The sequence below is a fragment of the Jaculus jaculus genome, chromosome 1 (genome assembly GCF_020740685.1).
Source record: "Jaculus jaculus isolate mJacJac1 chromosome 1, mJacJac1.mat.Y.cur, whole genome shotgun sequence".
Classification (NCBI taxonomy): domain Eukaryota; kingdom Metazoa; phylum Chordata; class Mammalia; order Rodentia; family Dipodidae; genus Jaculus; species Jaculus jaculus.
This window is the reverse complement of record NC_059102.1, coordinates 34,270,411-34,284,483: the sequence shown is the minus strand read 5'-3', so window position 1 is coordinate 34,284,483 and position 14,073 is coordinate 34,270,411. Positions and strand designations below refer to the sequence as shown.

Genomic DNA, 14,073 nt, shown 5'->3' with positions numbered 1-14,073 from the left:
CTTTTCTTTTCTTTTCTTTTTTTTTTTTTTGGTTTTTCAAGGTAGGGACTTGCTCTGGCCCAAGCTGACCTGGAATTCACTCTGTAGTCTCAGGGTGGCCTCAAACTCACAGTGATCCTCCTACCTCTGCCTCCCAAGTGCTGGGATTAAAGGCGTACGCCACCACGCCCAGCACTTGGTTTTCAATTTTGAGACAGGTTGGTCTTGAACTTACTCTGTAGCCCAAGAAGGTCTCAAACTTGCAATCCTCCTGTCAGCCTCCTGAGTAGCTAGGAATGCAGGTATGTACCACTGCCTTGTGTGACTTTCAAACATACGACTATGGCCTATAGCAGGAGCCTTTTCTATCGCCATTATGGAAAATAAACCTGGATACATATAACTGAAAAAGTAAAAGTTAGCGAAACAAGGCATGCCCATATACCATGTGCAGTGTACTAGTAGTGTCTATTCCATTATGAGATTGTTGCTTTAATGTGGGTCAGTGATTCTTATGTCAATGGCTTGCTAATCATGTATGAGAAACACTTGACTGTAAGCTAGAGGCCCTAAGACCAATATTTCTCAAAATTTTCTTATATTTAAGATGTACAAGCTGAGATGAAGATGGCTCAGCAGTTTAAGGTACTTGCCTATAAAGTTTGAGGGCCCAGGTTTAATTTGGTTTGATACTCTAGTACCAGGTAAAGCCAAATGCACAAAGTGGAACATGCACTTGGACTTCGTTTGCAGTGGAAAAGAGGTCCTGGAGTGCTCATTCCTTCTCTGTCTTGTTCTCTCTTGTTTGCAAAGAAATAAAAACGTTTTAGTATATGTGCTACCGGAGCGAGCACAGATAAAAATGTTTTTAAAAATATGTACAAGCTATATTTATGTCTACTGCCACCATAAAAATAACTCCAGGAGCTGGGCATGGTGACACACGCCTTTAACCCCAGCACTCAGGAGGCAGAGGTAGGAGGATCACTGTGAGTTTGAGGCCACCCTGAGACTACAGAGTGAATTCCAGGTCAGCCTGGACTAGAGTGAAACCCTACCTTTTAAAAAAAAATGTTTTATATATTCAAAAACTACAAATATGTTTCTAGCGCATCTGTTTTGTAACACCCCATGATGAAATGAAATGAAACCGGCTTTCCTTAGTTACAGTTTTTCTGTTTACTCCCAGGAAATTTGGATTGCATGAGGCATTTCCCAGGCAGCCCCTGAAACTAAACCAGTGTGCTTTCCAAGCATTTGTTCAGCAGTTTTGAGTTCAGCATCTGTTTGCCAAGTTTTTGTGTGGACCTTGAGCCGGGTGAGCTCACCTTCCCTTCTTGAGGCCCTCACATGCTCTTTCTTTCTGTCAAGCTTTCAAGTTAATTATTTCCTGTTTCTCTGAGCCTGTTCCTTATCCCACCTCAGCCCACCCTCCTCACATTCCTACCCCCAACTCCTGTGCAGCACATGTGTCTTTGTTTCTTGGTTGGCTCTAGAGTACCCTCCAAGAGCCTCAGAGTTAAACTCAGAGAGCAAACTTTAGCAGCTCTTGTACAACCAGAAGATAACCCTATGTCCTCAGCTTTTTAGCAGCAGTCTTTGTTATGTACTAATATAGTCCCTTTTCATTCTCTTAGCCTGTGTGCTAAGAAGCTTTGTAAATCTGTCTGCCCAAGATGTTTTCCCTCTTGTGACTGCTAAGGATCTCTGGCATCTGTTGTACAGTCACTCATCTCAGGACGCCCACCGTGAGCTTGACTTTCCCAGAAAACTTGTTCAGTTGTTCACACAAGGTTGCTTCAGTGGCTGTCTGTCCCACCCATCCTTTCTCATAAAGGACAGAGCCCACTGAGGTCAGTTGGCTTTCAGAATTCAGTGTGCTAAACTGAGCTAAGCTGTACCTCAGACATGCTTCATGCATAGGAAGCCTGTGGTCTTTGCTTCCTTTTCCCTATGCCCAGAAATCTTACCAAACCAACTTTTTACCGTCATTTGGCCCTAATTTCTCCAAAAGATTTTTCCAATCGTGAACTTTCAATATTTTTAATATTTAATTTATTTGAGACAGAGGCAGAGAGAGAATGGGCATGCCAGGGCCTCCAGCCACTGCAAATGAACTCCAGACCAGTGTACCACCTTGTGCATCTTGCTTATGTGGGTATTGGGGAACTGAACCTGGGTCCTTTGGCTTTGTAGGCAAGTGCCTTAAGGGCTAAGCCATCTCTTCAGCCCTGGGACCTTTCAATTTAATACTCTGAGTTAAAATTTTTTTTATTTATTTGTATGTGTCTGTGTGTGCACGTGCCACACACCAGGGTCTTTGCTGCAAACACCCATCTGGCTTTACATGAGTGGCTGGAGAACTGGGCCTGGGCCAGCAGGCTTTGCAAGCAAGCACCTTTTAATCACTGAGCCATCTTCCCAACCCCCCCCCCCCCACAACTGAGGTTTGACTTGCAATATTCATCTTTTTCCCAAAAGCCTTGCCTGGTTTTAGTTCCCCTGTTGTCTTCCAAGGTGAACACAGATGAACTCTTTGACTTCTTTTACATAGTGTACCTTTTCCTGGCTATTTCCAGCCCACAAGAAGTTAAAACTAAAAAGGTTCTTATAAGACTGGGGTATAGCTTAGTTAATGGTAGTGTGCTTGCCTAGCACACATGAAATCTGGATTGAATCCTCAATACTCCAAGGGGGGGGGACTTAGTTTGTGTATGATATATCTGTTCACATCTAAGTCGGGGAAATGAGGATCAACATAAAGCAGAGACCCATTTCTATTTGGAGGAAAGATAACCTGAGTGGCTCCTAGCTACTTATTAGGATGGTGAGCACACCAAATCGGTATCATTTTCCTATATGGCTGAAAGAAAGAAGAGCCTTGATGTTTATTGAGGATTTAGATAACTCCTTTCCTGTTAAGAAGAGATTTTTTAAAATTGTGTTTTCCTTATGACTCCATCTCCATTTATTGATCAAGGGATTTCTTGCCTCACTTAACTCCATAATCTGTTGCTCAGATTAAGAAAATGTGAAAACTATCGTTTGGCAGCACCAGGACAGACTTTAAGCTGAAACCTTAGAGCTGAATGATTCAAATACTATAATCCAAGAAAAGCTACTAATTGTTCAAGCAGAATGCATTTTTGTGCATTCTTCTTTTTATGGACTAAGCATGTAATGAAATGAATGGAATTAAATATTTTGTGGCCATGCTCTGTTATAGAAGCACTAGTGAACAAACGTCCTACAAAAAGGAATAGGAAATAATGCATGTAAAAAGGCTTTAATAAGCAAACATATTCCATTATCCAACATATTTTCAGCATTTACTATGTTGTTTGATTATTTATTTTGAGAGACAGAAAGAGGAAGAAGCAGATAGAATGAGAGAATTGGCCTGCCAGGACCTCCAACCACTGCAAACAAACTCCAGACACATGTGTCACCTTGTGTATCTGGCTTATGTGGGTCCTGGGGAGTTAAACCTGGGTCCTTTGGCTTTGCAGGCAAGCGCCTTAACTGCTATCTCTCTAGCCCTATTACAGTGTTTCTTTCTTTCTCTTTCTTTCCTTTTATAAGAGAGAGAGAGAATTGACATGCCAGGGTCTCTAGCCACTGTAATCAAATTCCAGATACATGTGCCACCTTGCATGTCCGGCTTACGTGGGTTCTGGGGAGTCCAACCTGGGTCCGTAGGCTTCAACAAAACACCTTAAACACTAAGCAATCTCTCCAGCCTATGTTGCTTCTTAATGTAAGGAATGATACATATATAATAGCAACATGGTAAATTCTGTTATAGTAAGGAGAAAAAAGTGTTCTTGATTTTGGGATTTCTTGTCTTGCTGTTGTTTGGATGAGACTTTTTAGCCTCTACTTTGCCACTGGCCATTTTATTCTCACTAATTCTTCCTCCTGAGGGCTACCAGAGGAGAGGAGGTGAGCTTCAGGTCAGTCCCACATGCTTATCAGTACAATAAACTTGAAAGGCTTGCTTGAATTTTTTTGTGTGTGTCATTTAGGAATTTGTTCTATCCAATTGACTGAATATCCTTGTCAAGTAAAGCTTGCACTGCCTGAAAATTTATTATTTTGATTATAAGCAGTCATAATTAACAGTATTTTATTTTCCATCTCTAGATGATTTTATTTTTTCATTTTCATGAGCTAGGGTCATGTCTTGTAGCCCAGGCTGGTTAATTCTGCTGCCTCTCAAGTCTACTATTATAGATCTGTACCACCACAACCCCCTTCACTGCAGGAGTCTGTCTTAAGAACAAAGGGAATCATAATTTACTCAGGCACCAATTACTTGAGAGATTGGAACTCTGCTCAAGTACTTTTTCCTTTATGGCTTACAAGTACACAGAGAAATAAGCAACATACCCATTATATAGACAAGGAAACTGAAGCACAGATTCTCTGACCAATCTGGTTTATTTATTTATTTATTTTGAGAGAGAAAGAGGGATGGGGGATGGGCATGCCAGGAGCTTCAACCACTGAAAGCGAACTCCAGACACATGCGCTCCTTTGTGCATCTGGCTTATGTGGGTCTTGGGGAATCGAACCTGGGTCCTTTGGCTTTGCAGGCAAGTGCCTTAACTGCTAAACCATCTCTCTAGCTCTGAGCTTTTTTCTTTTTAATGCTAGAGATAGAGAGAGACAGAATTGGTGAGCCAGGGCCTCCAGCCACTATAATCAAACTCCAGACACATGAGCCCCGAAAGTACAAACAGCTTTACTCAGAAGGCCTGAAATCAGCTGCCTAGTTTTACTATCTATGCTGTTTTCACTTGATATGAGTCAATTAAAAGCTGGCCCTATGTTCTATTCAAAAAAAATGTCTCAAGCCGGGTGTGGTGATCATGCCTTTAATCCCAACACTCACCAGGCAGAGATAAGAGGATCACTGTGAGTTCAAAGCCACCCTGAGACTACATAGTGAATTCCAGGTCAGCCTGGGCTATAGTGAGACCCCGACCTCAAAAAAGAAAAATAAATGTCTCACCAGGCAAGGTAGCACATGCCTTTAATCACAGCACTTGGGAGGCAGAGGTTGGAGGACTGCTGTAAGTTCAAGGCCAGCCCAAGACCACACAGTGAATTCCAGGTCAGCCTGTGTTAAAGGGAGAAACAAACAAAAAAAGTCTCCAAATTAGTTAAAGAGACAACTAGAACTCTGCATCATTAAATAACAATGTCTCATTAAGTAACAATTTAGTGCATTATATGCTTTAAGGAAAGCATCATTTGTGCAGAAAATAACAGTCCAGGGACCTGAGAGATGGCTTAGTGGTAAGGCAGTTGCCGGCAAAGTCAAAGGACCCAGGTTCAATTCCCTATCACCCATGTACAGCCAGATGCACAAAGGGACACATGCTCCTGGAGTTCATTTGCAGTGGCTAGGAGGCCCTGACCTGCCCATTCCCTGTCTGTCTGTCTTTGCTGCTCTCTCTCAAATAAGTAAATAAAATAGTAAAAAAAAAAAAAAAAAGCCCAGAAAGATAAGGAATTGTATTGAGCTGAATTTGATGCAACTTATAAATAAAATTGAAAAGAAATCACCAGGCAGTTAAGGTGCTCACCTGCGAAGTCTAAGGACACAGGTTAGATTCCTCAGGACCCAATGTAAGTCAGATGCACAAGGTGGCGCTTGCTTCAGTTCATTTGCAGTGGCTATAGGCCCTGGCGTGACCATTTTGTCTCTCTCTCTCTCAAATTAATAAAATATATTTAAAAAAAAAACTCCAACGAAACCTGTCTGCAGAGACTTCGTGGAGAAGCTATGATAAATATTCCTTTGTGGAATAAAAACTATTTCAAAGGGGTGGTGGGTTTTTTGTTTGCCCTAAAAAAAAGGGGGGGGGGAATCTACCACTAATACTTAAGAACCCTCGCAGAATGCGCCCATCTTCAGATTGGACCGAGCAGATTACCGAGGAAACGCTGAGAGCATCACAGCACCTTGGCCTGAGATGTTAAGACGCCGTGAGGAGAAAGCAGCTGAGTATTTCTGTGGCACAATCGTGTGACAACTGTTGGCCGTCCTCCCTGAGAACAGCTGCAGGCTCGGGTTTGCTTCTGCAACCCTTACCCAGACTGACGTCGCCAGCTGTCGCAAAGCCCCGGACAGCCCCCGCCTGGTCGTCCCGACTCACCCTCCAAGGCCAACTGCCCCCTCCCCACGCGGAGGCGCGAGCGCACGTGATGGGCCTGGGGAGGGCAGTTTGCATTCTCCCCACCCCTGCCAGAAAGCCCGCCTGCCCCTGAGAGGCCGAAGCTTTCTATTGATCCACCACCAGAATGACCTCCAAGACAGCCAATCGGAAAGCGAGTCATCAATTAAGTCCCGCCCCCTCGTGGTCCTCGGGTTCCTTCCCGCTCACACGGGAGTCACTTCCGAAGAGAGACCCGCCATGAAGAGAGTAGGGGGTGCCGCCCACCTCTGCTCCGACCGCCTCCCCGAGTCCAAGCAACAAGACGGCAACCACGCACCCAGCTTCTCCAGCCACAGCTCATGCCGCCGTCGCCAGCGGCGCCGACATGACAAGGCGCTGCATGCCCGCTAGGCCAGGTTTCCCCTCATCCCCAGCCCCGGGGTCATCGCCCCCGCGCTGCCATCTGAGACCCGGTAGTACCGCCCCTGCTGCAGCGGGAAAGAGAACAGAAAGTCCTGGGGACAGGTACCGTGCAGAGGGCTGGAGAAGGGGCCGGGTCGTGGGGGCAAGGGTATGAGGGGAGGACAGCGGACGGCCGACCCTCAGTTCCCGCCATCCTCAGCGAGCTCAGTCAGGCCTTGGTGTTCTGGGGCCTGCAAGCCCTCGCCCCGCCTCCGCGCGGGGGCTTCTGGGAGTTGGAGTTTCCTTTTCTGTAGTTGGGGCGCTGCTCTTGTTCTAATGACCAGCAGCCTCGGTGGCCACGGAGAGTCCGTCTTAGGTAGAAGGTTATTATTACTATTTTGTCCTTTCCGAGAGCTTGACCTGGGGTTCCCCATTTTCGGTGCATATACTTAGATCGTTCTGATTCTAGCGGTTTGAAGTATAAACCTTTTTCTATATTGGGTTTTCTATAGTGGTTGAAATTATTATATAAGATGTGATAAAAAAAAAAACCCTTCCACTAATTTATAGTCGAGTGTACACGATGATTCGTACTGGAAAAAAACAGATTTGGAATGTGATTGTTTTCTCTTTCAGTAACTTTATGTCTCTCTAAGAGGCCATTTTTTTGTAAAGATTTTGGGGGAGCTATGTAATAAAATAAGATGGGGACTTTCATTAAATGACATCCTCTGACAATAAAACATGATTAAATACTCTATAAACTTGGTACTGTCTTTTTTATTTTAACTTTAGGAATTTAAAAGTAAATTCACGTTCTAATATTGTACAGATCCACACTTCTTTATCTTCATTCTGAAAGGCAGAAAGTGATGAAAACCAAACATTTTCAGAAAGTTTGGTACCACATCTTACTTGGCAGCCAACTTGACCAGAATTGATAAAAGGTTGCTTATGGTCTGTACGTCATTAAGTGTTGATATTCCTAAGCTTTGCTGGGGAAATGCTGGATTAGCAGGTTGCAGTGCCAGACCCCACTGGAGCTTTATATAATGTTTAAGTTATCTCCTTTCTAAAATCCAATGAATTCGAATGCACATATGGTCCCAGATGTTGCAGATAAGGGTTTGTGAAGCTGTTAGAACTGCTTTTTAAATTATTACTATTTTTATTTATTTCTTGGTTTTTGTTTTTTTTTTTGAGGTAGGGTCTTGCTCTAGCCCAGGCTGACCTGGAATTCACTGTGCAGTGTCAGAGTGGCCCCAAACTTACAGCCATCTTTCTACCTCTGCCTCCCAAGTAGAATTTTTTAATTTAAATAAACCAGTTATAAATAAGTAATGGATATTTCTGTGCATTTGAACTTAAGCAATTACCTGTAGAAAGTTACATGTAATGATTTTTTTTTTACAGGTCATGTATGTGATCTACTCAAAACATTCCCTCCCTCTGATATATTAATTGAGAAGGAGCAGGAGAGCTAAAACTTTAAGGAAGAGATGCAGTGTTACACTTAGTAATTAACATAAAAATGTTTAGTACAATCTTGAATTAGCTGCTTCTGGGTTCTTTTTCATCTCTCCACCAACAAATGGCATCATCTTTCTCCTTTGTGTACACCCTCCAGCATTTCTTCCTCAACTCTAGTAGTTAATTTACCTAATGTAATTTGCTTCCTGTAAACAAGTGCATACATTCTTTCTTAACCTGTCACTCATAGTTCATCTCATAACTACTTGGGTTTTCTACTCACATTTCAGTGCTGGACCCTCAGCCACTAAAATTGTGCATTGCTCTTCTGATGTGAACTAGTAAGATGTACAAGATACAGAAAGAGCTCAGCCTTGGATTTGGATTGTTCAGGGTTTCACTGAGTTTCACTCAGCTTTCACTGAGGACCACAGCCTCATAGTGGGTAAATGTTTATAGAAACTGGCACCCTACAGCTTATTCTCTTTGAGCAAAATGAATACATTGTAGTAAAACTTGAATCACCAGGGAGCTAATTCTTTTGTTTTGCATATAACACCCAGCCTTTTATAACTGACAACTCTAAATGCATGAACAAGAGGACATGTTCTGGTCATATGGTCCTATTTCCTTTGTGCCACGTTAGGATACAGAAAACCATAAATTAAAGCAATTTTTTTTCACTTGTTCACTTTTATATCTCCTTTTACATATTTTCTAGATAATCTTATTTTTATAAATATCTTAAGGCTTCTGGGGTAAAAAATTAAAAATTTAAGGTTCATTCCAATTTTTGATGTTATATAGATTGACATTGTAGTATATAAAGAGATTAGTATAAATTTAGTGCACAGTCCTTTCTACCTTTGCTTATTAGCACATATCTCTTCAGCTTCCTCCTCAGGTCAGCAAAATCGCTCATATGGCCATTCTACCATCTGCTGATTGACTCTTACTATGAGAGTCTGTTCAGGTTTATTATCATTACTCAGCAAATTTCTATGTGAGTACTATTTTATACCAATCACTGGAGATACCAGCAAACAGAATCAGGTCCTATCCCCAAATCTTCCATCCTCCCCTGGAGCTGTGAGCCCTTCAGTATTATAAAACTCTGTCAGTTGCCTGGATTCACATGCTATTTTTGCCATTTAAGTAGTCTAGATTTCCTAAGTCTATATGCTTAGAAGCTTTGAGCAGACAATAAATTATATTTTCAACTCTTAAATGCCATTGTCAGAATTTAACTAGTTAGACCAGCTAGTGAAATTCAGCCTGTTATATAAATCTAACATTCTCCATTTAATCTAAATTATTGAGGTTTTACTATTTGCCTTTGTGATACCATATTAGTTATGCTTTTGTTTTCAGGAAACAGTCAATTATAGATTTCCTCAAGCCAGCTTCAAAACAAGGTATGTATACTGCTAGACATTATTTGTGAGCTGTTTTGGAGGTGAAGAGGGCCTCCAAACTTTTTATTTGATTAAATTTAGTGTTCAAAGTTAAAATGCACTGTTTGAATAAAGATATGATGTGTATTTTTTCAAAGACAAGTGCTAAACATTGCCTTTTTACTGTTACACATTCTTAACATTTAAAATATTCTGATTAAAGTGTTACAGCATACTAAATTGATTCTCTGGTACAGTAACTTACAAGTAGAGGGATACAGGGAGGTTATGTGATGAATGTCGCTAAAGGGAGCTTTCTGAAAGCAAGGCCAGTACCACACAAACCATTTGCTTTATCTTTTCTTAATTGTTCTTTGACAGTTTCATACCTCAATATTGTAATTTGGTTATAAAAATCCTCCCATGACCCTCTCATCTTCTCACTCTCACTGGGCCCCTTCTCCCCCCTCCCACATACTAGTAGATACATCATTAAGAGAATGATTCCCCTGCCCCAGCAACCATTAACTACCAGTAGTACCTCAGGGATGGGTGGACAAATAAACATTTCTTTTTCTTTTTCTTTTTTTTTTTTTATGTGAGAGCTAGAGTGAGAGAGAGAATTGGTACACCAGGGCCTCTGGCCACTGTGATCAAACTCCAGACACGTGCATCACTAGTGTGCATATGTGACGTTGCACACTTGCATCACCTTGTGTGGCTTACATGGGACCTGGAGGGTAAAACAGGCAAGCACCTTAACCGCTAAGCTGTCTCTCCATCCCAAATAAACCATTTCTTAATTTCTACCCCCCCCCAAAAAAAATGTATATCAAGCCTAGGAATATAGTTGGCTAAACTGTTGGGGGTGCTTGCTTCAAAAGCCTGCCAGCCTGAGTTCAGTTCCTCAGTACCCACACAAAGCTGTATGCACATGGGTCTGGAGTTCTTTTGCAGTGGCAAGAGGCCTTGGCACACTCATACATGCCTCTTGCTCTCTTCCAAATAAATAATGTCAAGTATATTATTGCCCAAATATTACTAGAGTTTTTAGTTTGAGTTTTTTTTTTTAATTTTTATTAACATTTTCCATGATTATAAAATATATCCCATGGTAATTCCCTCCCTCTAGTTTGAGTTTTTTAGTAGCTTTAATCGAATTAAAAATTGATAAAATTAAAAATTAACATAAAGCATCAGTTTGTCTTTAATAACATGAAACTTGTATGTTTTAATTGTGTCTGTTTTAGATAGACATATGTTGGATTCTTCACAAAAATCAAACATTAAATATGGAGGCAGTGGATTGTCTATCACCAAGACAGAGCAATATGAAAGGAAACTCTCCTCACAAAAGAAAATGAAACCCAAAAGAATGCCAACAGAAGAAAGCCCTATTTTAGAAGCTTTCATGAAAGGTGTTAAAGGCCACCACAAAGACCATGGTGCGCATGATTCGCGTCGGCCTTGTGTGTCACTAGCCTCCAAGTATTTACCTAAAGGAACAAATCTCTATGTTCCTTCTTACCGCTTGTCAAAAGAGATGAAGGCACGAAAGAAAAAACATCGGTCTCCAGAAAGGAGGAAGTCACTGTTCACTCATGAGAATAACAGAGAGAAGAGTGACAGAGATCGAAGGAAAACCAGTACTGACTCCAAAAAGCATGCCACGGTGACAGAAGCTGACATCTTCAGGAACAGCTCCAGGAGTGCTAGTAGCCGGAGCAGCCTGTCCAGACACCATCCAGGAGAAAGTGCACTGGGAGCTAAGTTCCGGTCGTCACTGGCATCTTACTGCCGAGAGCGAGAGCTAAAGAGATTGAGAAAGGAACAAATGGAGCAGAGAATCAACTCAGAAAATTCTTTCTCAGAAACAAGCAATCTTTCCTTAAAATCCTCTAGTGGAGAAAAAATATGTAAATCAAGTCAGGAACAAAGTAAACACAATGATATCATACCTGGAAAAAGTAATCTTTCAAATCTGGTATGTACGATAATTACTGAATTTGCTTTGTCACTACCATATCATGTCTATAATACTAAAACTAAAGATATTTAATAATTTATAACATTGGTGTCTTTATGGAAATGCCACAATTTTTATTTTTTATATTTTTTTTAATTTTTAAATTTTTATTAACATTTTCCATGATTATAAAAAAATATCCCATGGTAATTCCCTCCCTCCCCCCTGACACTTTCCCCTTTGAAATTCCATTCTCCATCATATTACCTCCCTATCTCAATCATTGTACTTACATATATACAATATCAACCTATTAAGTACCCTCTTCCCTTCCTTTCTCTTCCCTTTATGTCTCCTTTTTAACTTACTGGGCTCTGCTACTAAGTATTTTCCTTCTCACACAGAAGCCCAGTCATCTGTAGGAAATGCTACAGTTTTTAAATACTTATTTTCATGTGTGTTTGTGTGTATTTGTACGTGTGCGCCAGGATCTCTAGCTGCTGCAAACTACCCCCCCCCTCCAGCTTTACATGGGTAGCTAGGAAATTGAACCTGACTATGGAGGCTTTGCAAGCAAGCCCTTTTAACCACTAAGCCATTTCCCCAGGGGGCTGACATACTGTTTGTGGTGAAGCAGGTTTCCTCCACTACTGTTCATTGAATGCAGTAAAGCATTGTTTCTTGCCCTTAATTTTTTTCAGATCAGGCTCTGCTGGAAGGAATTATTTAAGGAATAATAGAAAAATGTAAAAGAACAGAAAGATTCAGTGAAGCACTTCTCAAAAATGTAGTCATCAAAATGCAGCATCGCTTGGGAATTTATAGTGGCTCACACCTTTAATCCCAGCTCTCAGGAGGTTAAGGTAGGAGGATCACCATGAGTTGGAAGCTAGCCTGGGGCTACAAAGTGAGTTCCAGATCAGCCTGAGCTAGAGTGAGACTGCTTAGGGAAAAAAAGAAAAAGCAATCTCAGGCCATACCCCAGACCCAGTGAACAAGGAAACAAGGAAGCCATGGAGATTGAACCCAGTAGTATACATGCAACAAATTAGTCTTCCAGATAATCCCGATGCACTTTAAAAGCTTGAGAGCCACTGGTTCAGATTATATATAAATCCTTTTTCTTTTTTTTTTTTTTTTTTTTTTTTTTTTGGTTTTTCAAGGTAGGGTCTCACTCTAGCCCAGGCTGACCTGGAATTCGCTATAGAGTCTCAGGGTGGCCTCCAACTCATGGCAGTCCTCCTACCTCTGCCTCCTGATCAAAGGCGTGTACCACCACGCCCGGCTTTTTTTTGAGATAGGATCTCACTCTAGCTCAGAATGACTAGGCACTCATTCTATAGTTCCAAGTTGGCCTCAAACTCATAGCAATTCTCCTGCCTCTGCCTCCCAAATGCTGTGATTAAAACTGTGTGCAACCATTTCTTCTCCCTCTTTCCTTTTCCCCCTCCTCCCTTTTCTTTTTCTTCCCCCTTTTTTGGGGGGGGTTCAAGGTAGGGTCTCACTCTACCCCAAGCTGACCTGGAATTCACTATGTAGTCTCGGTGGCCTCAAACTCATGGCAATCCTCCTACCTCTGCCTCCTGAGTGATGGGATTAAAGGCATGTACCACCATACCTGGCTTTTTTTTTTTAAAGCAGGGTCTCACTGTAGCCCAAGCTGACCTGAAACTTATTCTGTAGCCTAGGCTAACCTCAAACCAAGATGATCCTCCTACCTCAGCTTCCTGAGTGCTGGAATTAAAGGTGTGTACCACTGTGCCAAACTCTAAATATATCTTAAGCCCATCACATTTTCCCTTTCAGAATATAGATTGAATTTAGATCAGCAGTAAAGCTTTCCCTCTTCCCAAGAAAATTAAGTTTTAATTTAAAGTGCTTCTATATGTACAGAGAAAGTAAAGGAAAAGTCAGTTGTCAAGTGTAATATTGAGCCAAGTGTAGTGATACACACTTGTAATCTTAGCACTTGGGAGGCTGGGGCAGGAGGATTTTGAGTTGGAGGCCAGTCTGGCCTACATAGCATAATTATATCTCAAAACAGTATAGGACTGAGGAAATGCTTGGTGATGGAGTGTTTGCCTTCCATATAGAAGGCCTTAGTTTAATAATTCCTGGTACTAGGGCTGGGAAGAAGCTCAGTGATTAAAGGCACTAGCTTGCAAAGCCTGCAGCCCAGGTTCAGATCCCAAGCCACCCACAATAAACCAGATGCAAGAAGTGGTGCAAGCATCTGGTATTCCTCTGCAGAGGAAGGAGGCTTTGCATGTACATACACATAGATACACATACACAAGTTAATAAAAATTTCTGAAACCAGGCATGGTGGCACATGCCTTTAATCCCAGCACTTGGGAGGCAAAGGTAGGAGAATCGCCATGAGTTTGAGGCTACCCTGAGACTACATAGTGAATTCTAGTTCAGCCTAGGCTAGCATGAAACCTTACCTCACAAAAATTCCTGGGCCTGCAAAAATTGCAGCATTGATAAGGTACTGTGAATATTTAGGAATCAAACCATGATATTCTAGAGTGAATAGAGATCATTGCATTGTATTTTACTCAGAGAAATTTGTAAATCCTGAGGTTTGCAAGAACTTGGTACCTTTACTAAGTGAGGTTGCTAATGATCAATAGAAGTTAGTAATACTTGGTCCATATAATGGTTGTATAATACTATTTTTTGAGTTATGAATATA

At 41.5% G+C, this 14,073-nt stretch overlaps 1 protein-coding gene across 2 annotated transcripts in view; it reads left to right on the top strand.

Moving 5' to 3' along the window:
- Positions 1-6,379: 6,379 nt before the first annotated feature.
- Slf2 (SMC5-SMC6 complex localization factor 2) overlaps positions 6,380-14,073 on the top strand; it is a 76,146-nt gene continuing 68,452 nt past the window's right edge. The window contains exons 1-3 of one of the 2 annotated variants that reach the window (XM_045155764.1): positions 6,380-6,668; positions 9,387-9,430; positions 10,660-11,393. In XM_045155764.1, the coding sequence (XP_045011699.1) occupies positions 6,529-6,668; positions 9,387-9,430; positions 10,660-11,393 (918 nt within the window). In that variant the 5' untranslated portion in view covers positions 6,380-6,528. Of the gene's footprint in view, positions 6,669-8,932; positions 9,019-9,386; positions 9,431-10,659; positions 11,394-14,073 lie in introns of those variants that run through there. The other variant, XM_045155773.1, reaches the window with a different exon arrangement.